We start from the raw sequence: 21,810 nt of genomic DNA, 5'->3' as shown, positions 1-21,810 counted from the left end.
AGAGAGGGAGACAGAGAATCTGAAGCAGGCTCTGTGCTGTCATCCCAAAGCCTGACGTGGGGCTCGAACCCACAAACGATGAGATCATAACCTGAGCTGAAGTCTGATGTTCAACCGACTGAGCCACCAGGCACCCCACAAGTTCATTTTTAAACACGATAAGCTTAAGATACCTATTACATATACAAAGTAGATGATGTTGAAAAGACAGATGAGAGTTCATGGGATAGGTCTGAGCTTGTGATATAAATTAGAGAGTCATCAATAGAGAGAAGGCATCAATGTCATGAGATTGGATGAGATCATATAAAGAGTGAGCAGAGGAAAAGAAGGAAAGACATCTGAAGACAGCCCTGGGCCACCCCATATATAGAGGTCGAATGATGAGAAAAAACCAACAGAGGATATTCAAGATCCTCTGAAGATCTTGTGCCAGTGAGGAAGAGTCAAAGACAGTGGTATTTTTAAGCAAAATGAAGTAAGTTTTCCAATGTCTCAGATACAAATGTGGAATTGGGTATTTGAGGTAAAATAGAGGTCAAGAACATCGCAAGGCAAGAGGTCAAGAAACCAGAATATTAAAAGAATTGTTTTTTGTGAATATTGCAGTCACTAAGAATATTGAAAATCAAATTAGAAAGAGTGACAGTGAGCCAGGCATGAAAAATCTCCAAGGGGTGAGGGGAAGCAGTGCCCACCAAAGGTCTACAGCTATCTAGTGTGATGGCACCAGCTTCCAAATCGAGTCAAATAATTGTGAGTATGTCGGGCGTTGGCAACATTAGCATGGCCATGTGAAAATGTTGACATTTAACTACTTTTTAGCCTACAAAAATGGCAATTTCATATGGTTCAGTCTAGTAACTGAACATATATAAAATGTTTGAATTGTGGTTGGCTTCATAAGTTGATATGTATATATGTTAGTGCTATTTTCTTTTCCAGTTGTAGACCCCCTGAGATCAGGAATTTGTATTCTCCCACATAGCACTTAGGATTTGCTTGGTACTGTTAGTTGGTCATATAGTACTTTTTATATGTAATTACTGTAATTGCTGTTGCTGACTTCTGTTGTCATTTCAGGGTGATGATCTTTCTCCTCACCTTCCAGGTGAAAATGTCTAAGAAATATACAAAGGCATTAAATGGAGATCAATATGAGCTTTATTGCTGAGTAAACTGGAATAGAGAAAACCCTTGGACCTAAGGCCGAGATGGGATCCCAAGACTTTCCGTTCAGGAATGTATTTATGCACTCGGTCCCTGAACAGATGCAAACTGCTTCCCCAGTGGGTGCAGCCAGTTTCTACCATGAGGGGTGTAGACTGAAGGCAGCAAGAGGCTGGGCTGGGGGTAGCAGACACAAGGACTTGCAAAAGGCTCCAGTCCTTGACTACCTTCTCTCCACATCTCGCACCGCCAGCCCTTCATGATGCTTCCTTCAAAGTCTTCACAGCTATCATGTTAACACAGTATTTTTCACCTTTGCTGGACAAGTGCCAGTTCTGAAAGATGTGGTCAAAGGCAGCAACTAATTCCCCTCTACTCTTGTCCCCTGGGGCTTGCTGCAGTCAATGTACCGCTATGGGCAAGCAGATCTGAATGAGAGAGCCGGAGAGGCCAGGCCACATGTGCGCAGTGACCCTTCCAGCTCTTTACCCACTAGGTAAGCCACTCCTCTCTTAGGGAGATGTGCATGGAAGGAATTAGAGGGAAAGGTGGACATTTTCTCCCCAAAACATCTCATGGTACATCCAGGTGTTGTGAGGCCAGAGGTTATACAATTTGGATAGTCCTCTTTAAGGAAAAGAATATAAAATTACAAGTGTGAAATTAAGTCAAAAGTCTGGAAGAGGACTGAACAAGTGAGTGAAGAAGGTCTTAAAACTTAAGCATTATATAGCTTTTACAATAAATCCTCCACTCTTCAGAAGGTAGCAATACCTATTTTAATATGTGCATCCATTAGGGTGCTCTCAGATACAAACTCACAAGCAAACCAACCTGAACTAGCTTAAATAATAAAGAAGAGTAGTGGCTCACATGAATGAAGAGTCCAGTTATTGGACAGGCTCCAAGGTTCGTTGATCTAGCAGCTTAACAATGTCATCATGACCCGGTTTCTGTCCATCTCTCCTCTGTGCTGTCCACACTATCTGTTCCTCCTTAGGCAGCTCCCTTGAAATGCACAGCATTTCAAAGGCATGCCAGTAACAGTGAGGGCTACTAGCTTCCTTTTCCCTGTTAGAAGATAAAGGACAGTTGCTTCAATCATAGAGCAAAACCTTGAACTTCAAACCATGGCCTGTTGGATTCAAGAGTCTCCATGGTTAAAGCCAAAGCCAAGCACGGTGGCAAGAGGGACAGGGCAAGCAACCTCAATGTCAGGCCAACCAGGGGCCACCTCCAGGGAGAAGAAGGAGAAGGAGAAGGCTCATCCAAATCATGTGGCTGCTGCATCACGGAGGAGTGGAACTGAGGTCAGTGTAACATGTACAATACTAAACCAGAGATGAGTACGGAGAAATGATCTAAATGTACTGAAAGTTCTCCAGATACTCATTTGATTTACATTTTCCCCTCCATCATCATTTTTCCCTACCACAAGACTGAAAGCCCCAGGAAGGCAAGGGCCATTTGTTCACAAGTTATTCAGCACCTAGTGCTCAAAATGTATTGAGAGAATACATGAATTTACCACAAACCTAGGAGAAACAACATTTCTCCTAATGGCCAGAACATTAAATATGTATCCATAAGGGTTTATGGCAAATGGAACTACATAAGAATATGAAGTCAGAACAAAAAAATGAGAGATTATTGGATTTGAGCTAAATTAAATACTTTTTGGGCCAGAATAATCAAAAAAAAGTACAAATAGGACAAAAGGATTTTTTTAAAGTGGCTCTTCAAACTCTAACATGCCTGAGATATCAAAGATTCAATAAAATATCAAAAATATTTCCCAAACAGAAAGATAACTGCAAAGCGAAGGATAATTAAGTAATTATTTTATTTTGACACTATGTAAGAAAGGACAATTAGGTACAATGTGAGCACTGAATTCATGGTTGTGTAACACAATGCCTTGAGCTGAATGTAATGATTGAATATTTTTTCTATATACAAGTAAAACACAAAGCAAGTAATCTTTCTTAGTATGGTAAACCTACTGGAAGAGAAGAAATCAGGTAACAATTTTGCATGACCTCCAATTTTCCATTTTTTACATCTTTTATTCTCTAGAATCCTTCCTGAAAAGTAGACAGTAATCTAAGTTTGGAAACTCAGATTACCTTTTAAATATAGTAAGCCTTTTTTTTTTTAATTAATTCAATGGTAAATACTTATGGCAAGAGGTTTATTTTTCAAACTGAAACACTAGGCTAAGATAGACTTTAAATCAAGGCTCCGCCTCAGAAACCTAGGAATGTTAGGAGGAGATTTGGAAAGGTCCACAGCTTGCCAAGTACTTATGCTATTCTGATAAACAATTTGATTACACTGACTCTTGCATACTAAACAGGTTATCCAAGTCTTAAACGTGATGCTTGTTGTGAAGACAGTATTTGAATCACTCTTCCCACTGACACAGTCACTTATTTGTACATTTAAATGTCATTTTCTGTGACTACATCAGTATGCTGCAAACCAAGGAAATTTTTTTCCTATGACTACACGCCTCACCTTGGCTTTTTGTATATTTCTAGTACTTAAGAATGGAGTAGGAAAATATATATGCTGACACATAAATTGTGCTGACAGCTCAGAGCCTGAAGCCTGCTTCGGATTCTGTGTCTCCGTCTCTCTCTGCCCCTGCCCTGCTCACGCTCTCTCTCAAAAATAAACATTAAAAAAAAATTTATTTTAAATGGAGGCACCTGGGTGGCTCAGTTGGTTAAGCAACTGACTCTTGATTCTGGCTCAGGTCATGATCTCATAGTTCATGAGATTGAGCCCCTCGTCAGGTACGCTCTGTGTGACAGAGCGGAGCCTGCTTGGGATCCTCTCTCTCCCTCTCTCTGCCCTTTCCCCACTCGCATGTATGTATGCACTTTCTCTCTCTAAAATAAAAAATAAATGCATAAAATGGTATATTTTGGAAAAGTGAATTTAAATTTTTTAATTTGAAAACAATCAACAGTATATAAAAGCCCTTTGAAAGTTAAATGCAAAATTATACAAAAATTGTGCCTAAGAATATTATGCCAATTGACATCATTTTTTTTTTTTTTTTGCATAAAGAATCTGATTTTGCTAGACCACTTACCACCAATGAATATCCTCTCAGAGGAAAAAAAATACATATATGGTGACATGTTTAAAGTGCCCTCAGTGGCATTTAAAGTGAATGAATGATCTTCAAACCAAATAGCTATTTATACACTAAAAGATGGGAATCCTCTCCTTCTACAGACTCTTTTTTAAGGTCCAAAATAATTCAATATATTTGAAGTCCTTTACAATGGCTGGTAACGGCCTGTGTAATCTGCCTTACTCTCCTTTTCAGAGATGTTATCGACTCTTTTCCCTCCCTTCCTTTTGCTCTACCTACACTGCCTTCCCTGCCTAGCCACACATGCCAGGCATTCTCTTTTTAAGCCTTTGTCCCAGTCGCTCCCACTCTCTGGAAAATTCTTTCCTAGACATCCACCAGGATAACTCCCTCACCTCCACATCTCTATTCAGACTTTACCTTCTCAGTAATGCCTATTCTGTCCCTTTTATTTAACACTGATTCTTCCCACTATTTTCCTTTAATGTTTATTTATTTATTTTGAGGGGGGGAGGGCCACAGAGAGAGGAGAGAGAATCCCAAGCAGGCTCAGTGCTCCCAGCACCGAGCCTGATGTGGGGCTCGATCTCACAGACCATGAGATCACGACCTGAACCCAACCAAGAGTCAGACGCTTAACCAACTGAGCCACCCAGGTGCCCTTGACTCTCTTCACTCATGATCCCCCTTACTCTGCTTTTTCTCTACATTTATTACCTTCTAACATTCTATATGAACTTTCTTATGTATTGTATTTATTGTCCATTTCTCATCTAGAATGTAAGCCTCATGAGGGAAGAACTTTCTTTTTACCTGCTTAACCCCAGTCAGTGTCTGGAGAAATGCTTGGCACATTGTAGGCTGATAGCAAATATTTCTTGAATTAATTAACATTTCTATTACCTGCTTATTCACTGTTCAGTCAGGAACCACTTTAATCATGTGATATGTTTCAAAAGTCAAACTTCCTCAAAAAGAGTGTGAAAATGAACAATGGAAATCTCACTTAAAATGGAGTTGGGAAGTCCTGAAGGGAGACTTCTCACACACTACCACTTCCCACCTTTTACAGACCCCAAGAGGAAAAAGCTTATCTGTACCTTCCACAATAGGAAGAAGCTTACTTTACTACCCCAGTAATAGAAAGGAAAATTTCTTACTATCCCCACAACTCAGACAATGAGGAGTGGCCACAACCGAACTCTTGCTCTCCTCCAATGGACTTTCGATTCAAATAGATTCCAACTGTCTCCTTTCCTCCATATAAACACTCCCCTCTTCTTTGTTCTCCCAACTTGCCTACGGTTTGCCATAGTTTCAGTGTCCCAAATTGCAATTACTCTGCCATTCCCAACAAACTTATTCTGCTGGTAAATTAACTGGGTATTTTAAGACTGACAAGAAGATTCTCTACCCCAGCCCCCCGCCCCAAACATTAAATTCTCATTTCCCAATCTCCAAGTAAAAAGATTGATTTTTCTAAGGAAGGATTATAAATGGGTAAAATTATAATTTCTCACACACAAGAAAAAAGAAATAAATGAAGATTTTAGTGAAAGTATTCTAAGCTTCATTAAGCATTAAAACAATGCTAGTTAGGATATCCTAAAGACTCTACCAGAAAGTGCAATCCGGGTGGTAGGGGTTCCAGTCGCACTTTTAAGTAACATCCAACAGGACAATCATGTCCATGGAAGGTATGAATGACAAGCAATTAACTGTTTTTCAGGTGCAGGCTAAACAACACGGAATACACCCCCTCCTCCCGGGTTTAGCTCAGTTCTGCCAGCCTAAAGGCTTTCACGAGTTAAAAGAAAACAGCTGCTCAGTAGCTGAATACATCAGTGAAGGAAGGTTTGCAATTCTACCTGATCACTCCACCTGTGTCTAAGCTCAAGTAACTGAAACCTAAATTCTGTGACTTGTCAGCTCTGCGGTGAAAGCTAAATGGGTAATTCCTAGTCCGGAGTGTCGGTGGGGATTAGACTCCCACCACCCCCCTCCCTGCCCCTAACAACTGAGCCCGTCCAGTGACTCCACGGTCAGGATGAACAAATGCACTCACTTAGGGCCTGCTCTGCTCAGAGTGCAAAAATGAGTCGCAGTAGCGGGTTATGCCTCCGCGTTTTGAGACTCTTGTGAGTTGGGTCCGTTTCGTGAGCATTTGGTACCGGGTAGCCCGAATGAACAGCTCGTCCTGGGCCGTTTGGGGACATCGTACAGGTAGCACCAAGCTCAGAGTAGAGCGGGAGCTCCCGGCTTATGTCGCCCCGCAGCCGGCAGTGGAGTGGGTTCCGAAGTGCGCGCGGACCTCCATAGGGCGCGACCCGGAGAAAAGTTCCTGAGCCCCACCCACCAGGGGCGGGGCTCTGGCTGGGCCCAACCACTGCCCAGGAGACCGGGGGAGAGGCCCGACCAATATCGCGGTCCTCATGCGAGCTCTGACTCCCATCGCGAGGGCTCCCCGCTCCTCACTCCTTTCGGAAGGCTTTCTCTTCTTGCTACACCTGCCGCAACACCGAAAAGCGCCGGCCTCTCTTTTTGGCCCCATCTCGTCGCTCCCCCCCGCCCCGTCTCGTTTGGTGCGGCCCCGTGCATCTGGTCACAAGGCGGCGGGGCGAGGCCTGCTTTCGAGTTCAGGTGGTACTTCTTGCAGCCTCGGCAGGCGTCTTTCAGAGCTACCAGGACCATGCCGGGCTGGGGTCGCCTAACCTTCGTACTCTTGACCGTGGTTGCCACATGTGCCGTGGCACAGAACGCGCCGCCGGTGAGTGAGCTCTAAGGGAAGGAGCGGAGAGGGGCATGCAGCGTGGAGGTGGCGCAGGTGCGGGTGTGGCTTGAGGAACACCTAGTGCGGGGCAGCATCTTTCCGGGGTCTACGGTATCCCGCTTGGCAGTGTGGGTGCAGAGTGGGCTGGTGAACCCTACCTCGGTTTGATTCCGTACAACTTTGGACAAGAAAACCTTTAAGGAAATACTGGCCTCTGCGGAATGCTGGTTGTGATTTGCACGCCCCCCAAATTTGAGTGATTGCACTTGTTCTACCAGTTCCAGGCCTGCGCATCCTGCACTGCTAAGAGAAAAGTTCAGTCGACTTGTGTACATAACTCAATTAAGCGAGAGACTGCTTGATGACTGGGGCATTCTTTGCCAGGTGAAGAGGCGCTGAGGGAGAGATTGTCCCCGAGGCTCCTGAGATCCCTGGGAAAGGCCGAGGAGTCCACAATCAGGGCTGTGGGAGCTGCCCAGACTGGCCCCATGTGGCTGCTGTGGCCTTGACCCCCAGTCATGGGAACGCCTGTCCCGTGGCACTTTCCCCAGAAGGAAGTCAGGGGAACTCAGATTTGTTAACTGCAAGAGACACTGAGGGACCAGCCTGACTTATTTTACAGAGGAGGAAGGAAACCCAGTGGGAAAACGTTTAGCCAGAGGTTACACTATTGTTTAGTGAAGTATGCCTAGATACTCAGGCCTCTTGACACCTAGTCTGGTGCTCTTTCATAATGTTCTTCTTTGGAAACAGTAAAACTCCATTTACAGAGTAAATGGACAGGCCAGCAGATCAGATATAAAGGAACTTGGGTGCATCTGACCTGAGGTTAGATGAGAGTGGTCTTGAATAGCTTAGTTAGGATGTCAGCAGTGGGAACAAGATATGCATTCTCTCCTTTTACTCTTATTTTTCTGAGGAGAAATAATTTAAGAATAAAATCACGGTGGGATGTTATTCATTCATTAAAATTGATAGAACATTAAGCAAAAGCAGAATGAAATAGTATGTACAGTGATTTCAGTAACAGAAAAACACAGTATATACATGTGGACAAGAACTGGAAGGGCATAAGAAGACATAAAATTAGGGTTGTTTTAGAGTGTGTAGGGAATTCATTTGCTTTAAAGTGGTTGGGATTATGAGTATTTTAAAAGAGTTTAATACTTTGATACTCTTAAGTGCCTTTGGCTAAAGGCCAACAGTAAACACATCTGTAGTTGAACAAATTAGGTTTATTACTCTTTGCAGTGAAAAAGAACGCAAACTTTTGCCCTCTCGGTAGAAGGGCATTTGGCAAAACCTATTTCATAATCTGGACTTGGGTTGTGTAATTTGAGGGTGGGTCCAAGGAACAGGGGGTTTGCTCTAGATCGGATATTTAAAAAAAATTTTTTTTAATGTTTATTCGTTGCTGAGAGAGAGAGAGAGCGCGAGCATGAGTTGGGGAGGGGCTGAGAGAGAGGGAGACACAGAATCCAAAGTGGGCTCCAGGCTCTGAGCTGTCAGCACATAGCCCTACGTAGGCCTGAACCTAGGAACCATGATATCGTGACATGAGCCTAAGTCGGAAGCTCTTAACCAACTGAGCCACCCGGGCACTCCACGATTGGGTACTTTTAAAATTCTGTGATTGGGTAAAGAAGAAACATTAATTTAGCAAGAGAAGGGGATGTTTGGTATTTTGTAGGTTGCACAATACCCTTGTTTTTTCTGTGCTTAAAACAGAAGTAGCCTTGCTTTGTTTCATTTTATCATGTCTCAGAGTAACCTTAACTGCAGTGGGTATTCCATGAGATTAGTTATATCCAGCAGGCAAACAGAAGTGGCCTTCATGTAAGTATCATACCAGTTTATAATCATATTGGGGTCTAATTATGAACCTCTGAACAGTTTTAGATGTCAGGGACTGCTTTTTTCCCCCCTTTCAATACTTTATTTTTTTCAAGAAGGTTTTTATTTTATTTTAAAGTTTATGTGTTTATTTTTTAGTAATCTCCACATGCAATATGAGGCTCAAACTCATGATCCCGAGATCCAGGGTCGAATTTTGACTGAGCCAGCCAGGTGCCCCTCAAGCAAGAGCCTTGATGAAGCTGTCTTTAGAAGAACGGTAGTTCTTATCTAGGATAGGGGTTGTCAAAGTCTTGTCTAGCTACTGATTTTAGTTTGGGAAACTGTTTTCACAAATCTTTAATGAAATGAGAAAAATGAGGGCATCAAACCAAAATTATTCATTTAGAATGTTAGCTGCTATTCTGACTTTATGGCTTTTCAATTTTTGTTATTAAAGTGTTCTTTCTTCTGTGTGTGGTGGGGGGGTTTGTTTGTTTTTAACACCTCCACATAGAAGAATAAAAATTTGGACTCCCTTGTGCTGGGCCTCTCTTAATATTTTATTGATCTGAAAAATTCTGGCTGAAAGGACCTTTGGAACCTCATAGAAGTCTAGTGACCTCATTCCCTGGTGAGAATAAGCACTTTTTGAATCATACGATAAACTGTGCATAGCGACTTAGTAACAAAAGATATTTCAAAACTACTTTTGATAAATGTGAACAATGAAGACTGGCATTAAGTTACAAACAAAATTATTGATTTGGAATGTCTGTGGGTTTTGTGTTTGAGGCTTTTCAGAATATAGCATATTTTAAGGTCTTCCTGAGTCATTCTTAATTACTGACTTTATTAAAAGACCTACTAAAAGACCGTGGTGATGGGAATGGCACAAGAAATGTCTGAAGAGGGAGATGGAGACAGTGTCATTCAGGGCTCTGTGGCCTTGGGAAGAGTTTTTATTTTATTTTTTTAAGTTTATTTATTTGGGGGGGGGACTCAAGTGCTAGTGGGGGAGGGGCAGAGAGAGAAAGGGAGGGAGAGAGAGAGAATCCCAAGTAGCCTTCACGCTGTCAGTGCAGAGCCTGATGGGGGCTCAATCTCAGGAACTGTGATATCACCTGAGCTGATATCAAGAGCTAGTCGCTTAACTGACTGAGGCACCCAGGTGCCCCAAGTGTTTTCATTTTTAAAAGTCTGGGGGTGGGGGTGGGGGGGCAGTGTGCCTGGGTGGCTCAGTCATTTGGGCATCCGACTCTTGATTTTGGCTCAAGTCATGATCTGAGTTGATGAAGTTCCCGGGATTGAGCTCAGAGTTGGGCTCTGTGCTGGCTGCTGGCAGCCTGTTTGGGAGTCTTGCTCTCCCTCTCTCTCTGCTCCTCCCCTGTTCTTATTCTCTCCCTCCCATTCTCTCTCTCTCTCTCTCTCTCTCTCTCTCTCTCAAAATAAATGAACTCTCAAAAAAATAAAAAGATAAGTCTGGGTTGGAAGTGAGCAGGGGTGGATATGAGGAGACTAGTCCAGGGGAGAACACAGGTGGAGGGTGACATACATGTGGAGGGTGGTGCAGTGGAGAGGGAGAGAAGTAGATGGTTCCAGAGAAAAGTAGGAGGTAGAATGAGCAGAAGGAAGGATTGGATGAGGAGGAGGGACAAGCACGTTTCTCAAGTGCTCAATCGGCTGAATGGCGGCATCACTGCCAGGAAGCACAGGACGGGGAAAGCTGGGGTTGGAAGAATGAAGATTGTTTTTATTCTGGTTATGTGGCATTTCCCGTGGCTCTAGGGTATCCAGCAGGCCTTTGGGACTGAAGCTCAGAAGAGGGAGATTGGGAGTCCCAGGCTTATCACTTGAAGCCTTAGGAGCAAGTGAACGTTGAGCAGAAAGGTGACACAGAAAAGAAGAGGACTAAGCAGGGGTCAGGGCACCTGCACACGTACATGTGTCAAGTAGAGAAGAGATGGCAAAGGTGAAGCAGCAGCCACAGTGGGAAGATGAGTCTTGGGGAGGCTCAGAGGAGAGAGTGGATAGTGGTCTCCCTGTGCAGGATGCCACTGAGATGTCAGGTGTCCGTTATATTTGGCAGTTGGAGGAGATTGGTCACTTGGCCTGAGCGGTGTTGGGAGCAGAAGATTGCTTGCAGTTGGGCTGAGGAGTGATGAGAAGGAAAGGAATCAGCATGGGAGAGATGACTGTTGTCAGTAACAAATGCGAGCAGATTCCGAAACTGTGAAAGTGAAACCCAATGGCCCAGTACTTAATTGCTGGATCAAATTTATTTATTTTTATTTTTTAATGTTTATTTATTTCGAGAGAGAGGGAGAAGGAGAAGGAGAGGGAGAAGGAGAGGAAGGGACAGAGAGAGGTAGAGAGAGAGAATCACAAACAGGCTCTGCACTGTGAGCATAGAGCCCAGTGTGGGACTCGATCCCACAAACTGTGAGATCATGACCTGAGCTAAATCAAGAGTTGGACCCTTAACCGACTGAGCCACCCAGGCGCCCCTAGATCAAACTTCTTTTTATGCATGAACTTCTCGTATGATTAATAACATTGTTGACATGAGCTACTAGGTCAGCTTTTGGCAATGATTTTCACAAAGTTTCCACAAACCACATACACACCTTCTGGCCTGGCCAATATTACTGTACTGTGTCTGTGTTCCCCCAGTACGCCAAAGGAAGGAACACACAGGTGTAATCTGTTCTCTTAGCCAGCAAATACTGCATGCCTACTGTGTGCCAGATTCTGTTCCGGATGCTGGGAACGGGTTAGTGATAGGTATAAGGGTCCTAGCCCTCGTGGAGGGTTTATTCCCCTTCCTTTCACCTGAATATTCCTAGTTTAACGGAGTGCCATGCCATCAAAGGTGAGAAAACAAGTAAGTTTTGCTTGCCCATTTGAGTTTGTTACATATGCAAGAAACATGCCTTACTCAGTAGGTAAGTGTCTGCTCTGTGGTACACAGAGAACATTTTAAGAAACAAATCTTAGAAAATTGTTGTTGGTAAATTAAAGAATTAAAATTGTCTGGCTAGAATTGTCCGACTTCTTTTCTGATGGTGTGAACACTGGTGTGAGTTACATAATTTCTTCGAGTTACCCTTCATTGTCTTTTTCTGAGTATGTGAATAAGACATGTGCACGAGGACTTTCTGAACTTTTTTGTAGACTTTCAGAAGCACCCAGTTCGTGGACTGGTTCGTCTCGCTGATTCTGCAGGACTCAAATATTTGAGGACCTGGATGAGTTAGGTCATTCCTTTTAGGCATGGAGCATTTGAGTTGCTAATGGAAGAATTTTCACTTTCTATGTTGTTTTCCTAAATAATAGTGTGTCCAGTAGCTCTGTAAGTTTTCTTTATGAGTGGGGAGGACATAAAGATTGTTTAATTTCAAAGACGTTCAAGTTCCTATCAAATAACTAGAATAATCAGAGAATTCACTGACCCAGAAAGTGTTGACAAAACACTTTCCAGAGATTTCCACCATTTCCTCTGGTGCTAGGAAGCAAAAATGAGAGAGAGCAAGTGAGAGAGAGATTGAGATTCTAAGTTGGTTGTATTTTTTTCCCCTGTGGTAAAGTGCAGCACAATATGCCAGGCCAACCAAATAGCACCTCTACCTATCCCCTAGTTGTAATCTTTACCTGTCACCTATTAATAAAATTTAAATAAATAAAATTTAAATATTTACCTACCTTGATAAGGATGTCTATTATTTAAACTATGTATAGTTAATTTTGGTGATAGTAAGAAACTTTATATAACAGATGAGATTATTGTAATTCCATTTCAAGTCTCTACATAGATTTTGAAGTGGTCTTTCCTTGTTGAAATCTCCCTTGAAGGTGAGGATACAGCTGTCTCTACTCCACCCCCAAATCTAACCTTTTTGTTTAAAATGACTTCGGTGTTAATACCTTCTGAGCACCTGAAATACTCTGGTCTTGAGCTGATGCGTTAAAAAATTTCATTCACATTTAACTTTAACTCTTTCAGCCCAAGTTTATGTAGATGTCATGTCTGTACTTCATGTTTATTTTTTGCTGCCAGGATTATCCTAATACAATGTTTTATTGGCCTCAAAGTCCCACATATATTATGGGGAGACTGCTCTCACCTCTGGGGCAGGTTGATTTCTCTCCTGGACTTGATAGAGCACTTTTAACTTTCCTCACATTGTCTCATAAGAAATATACCTTGTAGTTCGATTTTTTATATTGGCTTTTCCACCCAGCTCATGCAGATAGAATTGTTAGGGAGAGATGAGCATTATTACATCGCACTACTTGCCGAGTTGATGCTAGTGATCGTTAAAAGCCCTGAAGGGAATTTAGATTGTTCACTATTAGAAATTAAATTGAGGCATTGGTTTTATTGCTATCTCTGTGGGAAACTATGTGAGAGAGAGCAGGGAGTGGGGGGCGGAAGCTGGGCCGGGGCTTTGGAGACTGGCTCTGTCTTCACCTGTGTAACCTTCCGTCATGGGTGGAGATGGGCCTTGCATCCAGAACATGAACCTAAAGCTCCTGATAACTTGAAATTCGGTAAAAGGGCTTACATTGGATTTTTATGAATCAAATCACATTTTAAACTAACCAAAAGTTGTGATATTTAGGAGAATCTTATAGTGAATAAGTTAGAATGAAGTAAGAGCTGCATTTCTAAAGTTAATAATTACCCTTATGCAATGATATGTTTGGAAAATTCATAGTTGCAACTTAAGACTTTAAGTAGAGTGCTACTTTTTGGTGTCCTTTTCTGACTTTGCTAGAGAAGGACTGGTGAGTGACGTGCCCTCAGTGCAGTTATATATTGTTGTCATTGTTTGTAATTCCAGTTACTTAACACAGTATAATGTTAGTTTCAGGGTACAATACAGTGATTCAACACTTCCATACATCACCTGGTGCCCATCACAAGTGTCCTCCTTGATCCACCTCCCCTCCAGTAACCATCCATTTGTTCTCTATAACTAAGAGTTTGTTTCTTGGTTTGACCCTTTCCCTTGTTTCTCCTTTGCTTGTTTGTTTTGTTCTTTAAATTTCACATATGAATGAAATCATATGGTATTTTGTTTTTCTCTGACTATGCTTAGCATTATACTGTAGCTTCATCCATCCATGTCATTGCAAATGGCAAGAGTCTGTTCTTTTTATGGCTGAACAATATTCCATTACATATATATTACCACATCTTCATTTACCATTCATCTATTGATGGACCCTTGGGCTGCTTCCATGGCTTGGCTATTGTAAATAATGCTGCTGTAAACATTGGGGTGCATGTATCCCTTTGATTTAGTATTTTTGTTATCTGTGGGTAAATACCCAGTAGTGGAATTACTGGAGCATAGGGTAGTTCTATTTTTAACTTCTTGAGGAATCTCCATATTGTTTTCCAGAGTGGCTGCACCAGTATGCATTCCCACCAACAGTGCAGGAGAGTTCTTTTTTCTCCGCATCCTTGCCAGCACCTGTTGTTTCTTTGTTGTTGATTTTAACCATTCTGACAGGTGTGAGGTGATACCTCATTGTGGTTTTGATTTGCATTTCCCTGTTGATGAGTTATGTTGAACTTCTTGTCATGTATCTATTGGCCGTCTGGATATCATCTTAGAAGTGTCTTTTGACTTCTTCTCACCATCTCTTAATTAGGTTATTTGTTTTTGGGTATTGAGTTGTATAAGCTATTTTTTGGATATGTCATTTGAAAATATCTACTCCTATTCCGAAGGTTGCCTTTTAGTTTTGCTGATTGTTTCCTTCACTGTACAGACGCTTTTTATCTTGACGAGGTCCCAGTAGTTCATTTTTGTTTCCCTTGCCTCAGGAGACATGTCTAGTAAGAAGTTGCTGTGGTTGAAGTCAAAGAGATTGTTGCCTGTTTTCCCCTCTAGGATTTTGATGATTTCCTGTCTTACATTTAGGTCTTTCATCCATTTTGAGTTTATTTTTGTGTATGGTGTAAGAAAGTGGTCCAGGTTCATTCTTGTGCATGTCGCTGTCCAGTTTTCCCAACACGATTTGCTGGAGAGACTGTCTTTTTTACATTGGATATTCTTTCCTGCTTTGTCAAAGATTAGTTGACCATAGAGTTTTGGGTTTAATTCTGGGTTGTCTAATTTGTTCCATTGATCTATGTGTCTGTTTTTGTGCCAGTACCATACTGTCTTGATGATTATAGCTTTGTAGTACAGGCTAAAGTCCAGGATTGTATGCCTCCAGCTTTACTTTCCTTTTTCATGACTGCTTTAGCTATTCGGGGTCTTTCGTAGCTCCATACAAATTTTAGAATCCTTTGTTCTAGTTCTGTGAAAAATACTGTTGCTATTTTGATAGGGATTTCATTAAATGTGTAGATTGCTTTGAGTAGTATAGACCTTTTAACAGTATTTGTTCTTCCAATCCATAAGCATGTAATGTCTTTCCATTTCTTTGTATCCTCGTCAGTTTCTTTCATCAGTGTTTAATAGTTTTCAGAGTACATTAGTTTTAGTCCTAGGTATCTTATTATTTTGGGTGCACTTTTAAATGGGATTGTTTTCTTAGTTTTTCTTTTTGCTTCATTAATGGGGTGTAGAAATGCAACAGATTTCTATAGACTGATTATGTATCCTGTGACTTTACTGAATTCATTTATCCATTCTAGCAGTTTTTTGGTGGAGTCTTTAGGGTTTTCTATATATAGTATCATGGCACCGGTACGTAGTGAAAGTTTTACTTTTTTCTTTTTTTCTTTCTTTTTTTTTTTTTTACCAATTTGGGTGCCTTTTTATTTTTCTTTTTGTTGTCTGACATTTGTGGCTGATACTGTGTTGAATAAATGTGGTGCTTGTCTCATTTCTAACCTTAAGGGGAAAGCTATCAGTTTTTGCCCATTAAGGATGATGTTACCTGTGGGTTTTTCATATATAACCTTTATTATGTTGAGGTATGTTCCCTCTAAACCTATTTTGTTGAGGGTCTTTATCATGGATGGATGTTGTGCTTTGTCAAATGCTTTTCTTTGTCTACTGAAATAATCTTTTTCTCTTTTTCTAATTGATGTAATGTATCATATTGACTGATTCGTGAATATTAAACTATCCATTTAACACAGGAATAAATCCTACTTGATCATGGTGAATGATTTTTTTTTTTAACGAATTGTCAGATCTAGCTTATGAGTATATTGTTGAGGATTTTTGCATCTGTGTTCATCATGGATAGTGACCTGTATTTCTTTTTTTTTTTTTTTTTGTGGTGTCTGGTTTTTAAAAAAAAAAATTTTTTTTAATGTTTATTTATTTTTGAGAGAGAGACAGAATGAGAGTGGATTAGGTGCAGAGAGAGAGGGAGACACAGAATCTGAAGCAGGCTCCAGGCTCTGAGCTGTCAGCACAGAGCCTGATGCGGGTCTCAAACTCACGAGCGGTGAGATCATGACCCCAGCCGAAGTCGGACGCTCAACCGACTGAGCCACCCAGGCGCCCCATCTGGTTTTGATACTAGGGTAATGCTGGCCTCTTAGAGTGAATTTGAAAGTTTTCCTTCCCCTTTTGTTTTGGTAGAATTCACCTGTGAAGCCTTCTGGCCCTGGACTTTTGGTGCTGGGAATTTTTTGATTACTGACTCAGTTTCTTTGCTGTCTGCTCAAATTTTCTGTTTCTTCGTATCTCAGTTTTGGTAGTTTGTATGTTTCTAAGAATTTATCCACTTTTTTCTAGGTTATCCAGTTCGTTGGCATATAATTTTTCATAATATTCTTCTATAATTGTATTTCTGTGGCGTTGGTTGTTATTTCTCTTATATCATTTGTGATTTTATTAATTTGAGTTATTTATCTATTTTTCTTAATAGTTCTGGTTAGAGGTTTGTCAATGTTATTGATTATTTCAAAGAAGAAGCTTCTGGTTTCATTGATCTGTTCTATTGTGTTGTTGTTGTTGTTTTATTTTGTTTTTTTAGTTTCTGTCTCATTGATTTCTGCTCTAATCTTTATTATTTCCTTCCTTATGTTGATTTAAGGTTTTGTTTATTCTTTTTCTAGCTCCTTTAGGTGAAAGATTACTTTGTTAGAGATTTTTCTTGTTCTTGAGGTAGGCCTGTATTCCTATAAACTTCCACTTAGAACCACTTTTGCTGCATCCCAGAGGTTTTGGACTAATGTGTTTTCATTTTCATTTGTTTCTATGTAATTTTTTTTCTTCTTTTATTTCATGGCTGACACATTCATTGTTTAGTAGCATCTTATTTAACCTACATGTGTTTGTTGTGGTCTTTCTATTTTCTTATAGTTGACTACTAGATTCATAGTGTTATGGTCAGAAAAGATGCATGATGTGACCTCAATCTTTTTGAATTTGTTGAGGCTTGTTTTATGGGCTAAAATGTGATCTGTTCTGGAGAATGTTCCTTGTGCACTAGAAAAGAATATGTATTCTGCTGTTTTAGGATGGAATGTTCTGAATATATCTGTTAAATCCATCTCTTCTAGCATGTCATTCAAAGCTGTTGTTTACTGGTTGATTTTCTGTTTACATGATCTGTCCCTTGACATAAATGGGGTGTTAAAGTCCCGTACTATTATTGTATTGCTATCGATTAGTTCCTTTATGTTTGTTATTAACTGTTTTATATTTTTGGGTGCATAAATATGTATAATGTTATATCTTCTTGTTGGATTGTCTCCTTTATGATTATGTAGTGCCCTTTTTTGTCTCTTGTTATAGTCTTCTTTTAAAGTCTAGTTTGTGGGGCACCAGGGTGGCTCAGTCGGTTGGGCAACCGACTTCAGCTCAGGTCATGATCTCACAGTTCGTGAGTTCGAGCCCCGCATCAGGCTCTGCGCTGACAGCTCAGAGCCTGGAGCCTGTTCTGATTCTGTGTCTCCCTCTCACTCTGCCCCTCCCCCACTCATGCTCTGTCTCTGTCTCAGAAATAAACATTAAAAATAATTAAACAGGGGAGCCTGGGTGGCGCAGTCGGTTAAGCGTCCGACTTCAGCCAGGTCACGATCTCACGGTCCCTGAGTTCGAGCCCCGCGTCAGGCTCTGGGCTGATGGCTCAGAGCCTGGAGCCTGTTTCCGATTCTGTGTCTCCCTCTCTCTGCCCCTCCCCCGTTCATGCTCTGTCTCTCTCTGTCCCAAAAATAAATAAACGTTGAAAAAAAAATTAAAAAAAAAATAATAATTAAACAAATAAAATAAAAAAAAATAAAGTCTAGGGGCGCCGGGGTGGCTCAGTCGGGTAAGCGTCCAACTTCGGCTCAGGTCATGATCTCGCGGTTCGTGAGTTCAAGACCCGCATTGGGCTCTGTGCTGACAGCTCAGAGTCTGCAGCCTGTTTCCAATTCTGCATCTCCCTCTCTCTCTCTGACCCTCCCCCATTCATGCTCTGTCTCTCTCTGTCTCAAAAATAAATACACGTTTAAAAAAATTTTTTTAAATAAAATAAAGTCTAGTTTGTCTGATATTAGTATTGCTATTCTGGCTTTCTTTTGAAGTCCATTTGCATGATAGATATTTCTCCATGCCCTTTCTAATTTTAAAAAAAATTTATTTATTTTGAGAGAGAGAGAGAGAGAGAGAGAGAGAGAGACAGACAGAGCACAAGCAGGGGAGGGGCAGAGATAGAGAATCCCAAGCAGGCTCCATGCTGTCAAAGCAGAGCCTGACACAGGGCTTGATCCCATGAGCCATGAGATTGTGACCTGAACTGAAATCAAGAACCAGACACTTAACCAACTTAGCCACCAGGTGCTCTTCCATGCCCTTACTTTCAATCTGTACTTGTCGTTAAGTTTAAAACGAGTTTGTTGTAGCCAGTATATAGATGGATCTTGTTTCTTGTTTCTTGTTTCTTGTTTCTTTATCCATTTTTATCCATTCCTGTTTTTTTATCTTGTTTTTTTAATCGCCCTATGTCTTATAATTGAAGCATTTAATCTATTTACATTCAAAGTATTTGATAATATGTATGTATTGTCATTTTATTATTTGTCTTGTGGTTGTTTCAGAAGATTTTCTCTGATCCTTTCTTTGTATTTCTTTCATGGTTTCCTGATTTTCTTAGTGGTATATTTGGATTTCTTTCTCCTTGTTCTTTGCATGTTTATTAGTGGGTTTTGATATATAATTACTGTTAGATTTGTATATAACCACATCTGAATATAGCAGTCTATATTAAATTGTTGGTCATTTGTGTTTGAACCCATTCCTTAATCCTCTCTAACCCATCTTTTAGTATATGTTATGTCTTATGTCCTTTTACTTTGTGAGTTCCTTGACTGATTTTTATACAGAAATATTACTTTTTACTGTTTTCATGTTTCCTACCTTTATACTGTCACTTTTGGTCTCTTCTGTCCACTCAAAGAGTCCCCTCTAATGTTTCTTGCAGGGCTGGCTTAATGGTCACGCATTCTTTGAGTTTTTGTTTGGGAAACACTTTTTACCTCTCCTCCTAGCTGAATGATAGCCTTGCTGGTTAGAGTATTCTTGGCTGCAGATTTTTCCCATTCAGCACTTTGAATATATCCTGCCACTTCCTTCTTACTTGGAAAGTTTCTGCTGAAAAATCTGCTAGCCTTACAGGTTTTCCTTTGTAAGTTACTGCCTTGTTTTATCTTCATGCTTTAAAATTGTTTTATCACTAAATTTTGCCAATTTAATTATAAATAGTCTTGGAATGGGTCTGCTTTTGTTGATTTTAAAAAAAATTTAATATTTATTTTTGAGACAGAGAAGAGAGTGCAAGCAGGGGAAGGGCAGAGAGAGACACACACACAATCCAAATCAGGCTGCAGACTCTGAGTTGTCAGCACAGAGCCTAAAGTGGGGCTCAAACTCATGAACTGTGAGAACATGATCTGAGCCGAAGTCAGACACTTAAGTGACTGAGCCACCCAGGTGCCCCTGCATTTGTTGATTTTGATAGGAGTTCTTTGTACCCCCTGGATCTAGACATCTGTTTCCTTCTCCAGATTAGGAAGTTTTTAGCTATTATTTCTTCAAGTCAGTTTTCTAGCCCCTTTTCTCACTCTTCTTTTAGGAGTCCTATAACATGAATGTTATTACACTTGATGAAGTCACTGTGTTCCCTAAATCTTTTCTAGTGTTGCATATTTTGTCTCTCTTTTTTGTTCATCTCGATTATTTTCCATTACTGTTTTCTAGATCACTAATTCATTCCTCTGCTTCTTCCATCCTGCTGTTCATTCAATTAACATGTCTCTCATTTCATTTGCTATACCCTTTATCTCTGCTATATTATTCCTTATCTCTGTGTTAAGGGTCTCATTCATGTCTTTCACTCTTTTCTAAAGTCCACTGAGTGTCCTGATGATTGTTACTTTTAAATTCTCTATCAGGCATGTTACTTTATATGTGTTTCATTTAGATCTCCGGCTGAGGTCTTGTCCTTTTCTTTCATTTGGGATAAATTTCTCTGTCTTCCATTTTGTCCAAGTGTCTGTGCCTGTTGCTGTGTGTTAGGAAAGTCAGCTATATCCCCTATTCTTGAGGATAATGGCCTTATGAAGAAGAGGTCCTACAGTGCCCTGCCGTATGGTGTCCTCTGTTCTCCAGGGCCTGGTGTTTCCTGGAGTATCTCTAGTGTGTGCTGCCTATGCTCTGTTTCTGGTGTCCTGGACAGTTTATCTGTGAGACCAGTTGTCTGCAGAGGCTCTCTTTGCCTCTTGTGGGCAGTGTTTGGTCCCTGGTCTGAATGTTGCACATTTTGACTAGGTGTGCTCTGACCTGTGAAATGAGACCTTTTGCCACCCCTGTTGGAGCAGAAGCTCTGCAAAACTCCCACTTTGGAAGACGCAGTGTGAGCAGGAGGTTGAGCCAGTGTTCTGGGGGAAGGGCTCCACTGTGTTGAGACTGAGGCAAGTTTATTAGGAGGGGCAGTTCCACTGGTGTGTGGGATCAAGGCTTGCTTTAAGCACCTTAGGTAGTAAGTGTGGGAGTGGTGCTTGTTCCTGCAGGTGGTCCTGTGCTTATGCTGAGGGTCAGGGGAGGGAATAGTGACAGTCGATTCCTTTGTTCCTAGAGGGGTCTCTCTGTGAATGCTGTCTCTCTGGGACATCCTCCTACATGAGTGAATAATCCCCATACTGTGTGCCCCAGGCAGTCTTCACATCGCTATTTCTACACAGTTTCTGCAGATTGTTTACCTGCTTTCTGTCCAAGAGCAGCACAATGCCCTCTGGGGTGTATCCCAGCCAAGCCCACTGACCCTTAAAACTCCAGGCTTTAAGCCCCACTGCTTGCCAGAAGTCAAAAAATTTGGCCCCTCTTGCTTTCTAAGTCTATTGCTGTGGGGATTTTGTTTTGCCATGTGCTCCCCTGTGTGCTAGTTTGTCACTTGCGCTTCTCTATGACCTTGGCTCCCTCCCCACTGCAACAGCCACCATCTGTTTTTCTCCCATACTGCACATCTCTGCACTTCCTGCCTTCTTCAATGTGGCCTCTTCTGTACCTTTACTTGAGTAGTATTTTCTGCCACTTTTCAGGTTGATTTCTGAGGTATTTAGGATGATTTGATAGTTATCTAGTTGTATTTGTGGGATGAGGAAAGCCTAGGGTCCTTCCACTCTGCCACCATCTTCCTGTGCTTGCTCTGTAAGTTGTTATTTTAAAATAATTTTAGATAATGATGGTTTAAAACACTAAAAAACAATGTCAGAGACTCATTCTTTGAAAATATTCCACATCATGTAAATGAAATGACATTATTATTTTTTTAAGTATATTTATTTTGAGAGAGCAAGAGCGGAAGGGACAAAGAGAGAGAGAATGAATCCCAGGCAGGCTTCACATTGTCAGTGCAGAGCCCAATGTGGGGCTTGAACCCATGAACCATGAGATCATGACCTGAGCCAAAACCAGGGGTCAGACACTTAACCGTCTAAGCCACCCAGGCACCTCAGAATCATGTAATT

The 21,810-nt window shown here is 41.2% G+C and overlaps 1 protein-coding gene across 1 annotated transcript in view; it reads left to right on the top strand.

The window, feature by feature from the left end:
- Window positions 1-6,767: 6,767 nt before the first annotated feature.
- ASAH1 (N-acylsphingosine amidohydrolase 1) overlaps window positions 6,768-21,810 on the top strand; it is a 50,560-nt gene continuing 35,517 nt past the window's right edge. Inside the window, exon 1 of the mRNA XM_047090570.1 lies at window positions 6,768-7,043. Within this exon, the coding sequence (XP_046946526.1) occupies window positions 6,966-7,043 (78 nt within the window). The 5' untranslated portion in view covers window positions 6,768-6,965. The remainder of the gene's footprint in view (window positions 7,044-21,810) is intronic.

The sequence above is a fragment of the Lynx rufus genome, unplaced genomic scaffold (genome assembly GCF_022079265.1).
Source record: "Lynx rufus isolate CCGP_SWC_20201006 ecotype Redwood Valley unplaced genomic scaffold, mLynRuf1.p SCAF_3, whole genome shotgun sequence".
In the NCBI taxonomy this organism is placed as follows: Eukaryota; Metazoa; Chordata; class Mammalia; order Carnivora; family Felidae; genus Lynx; species Lynx rufus.
This window is presented reverse-complemented; position numbering and strand designations above follow the sequence as displayed.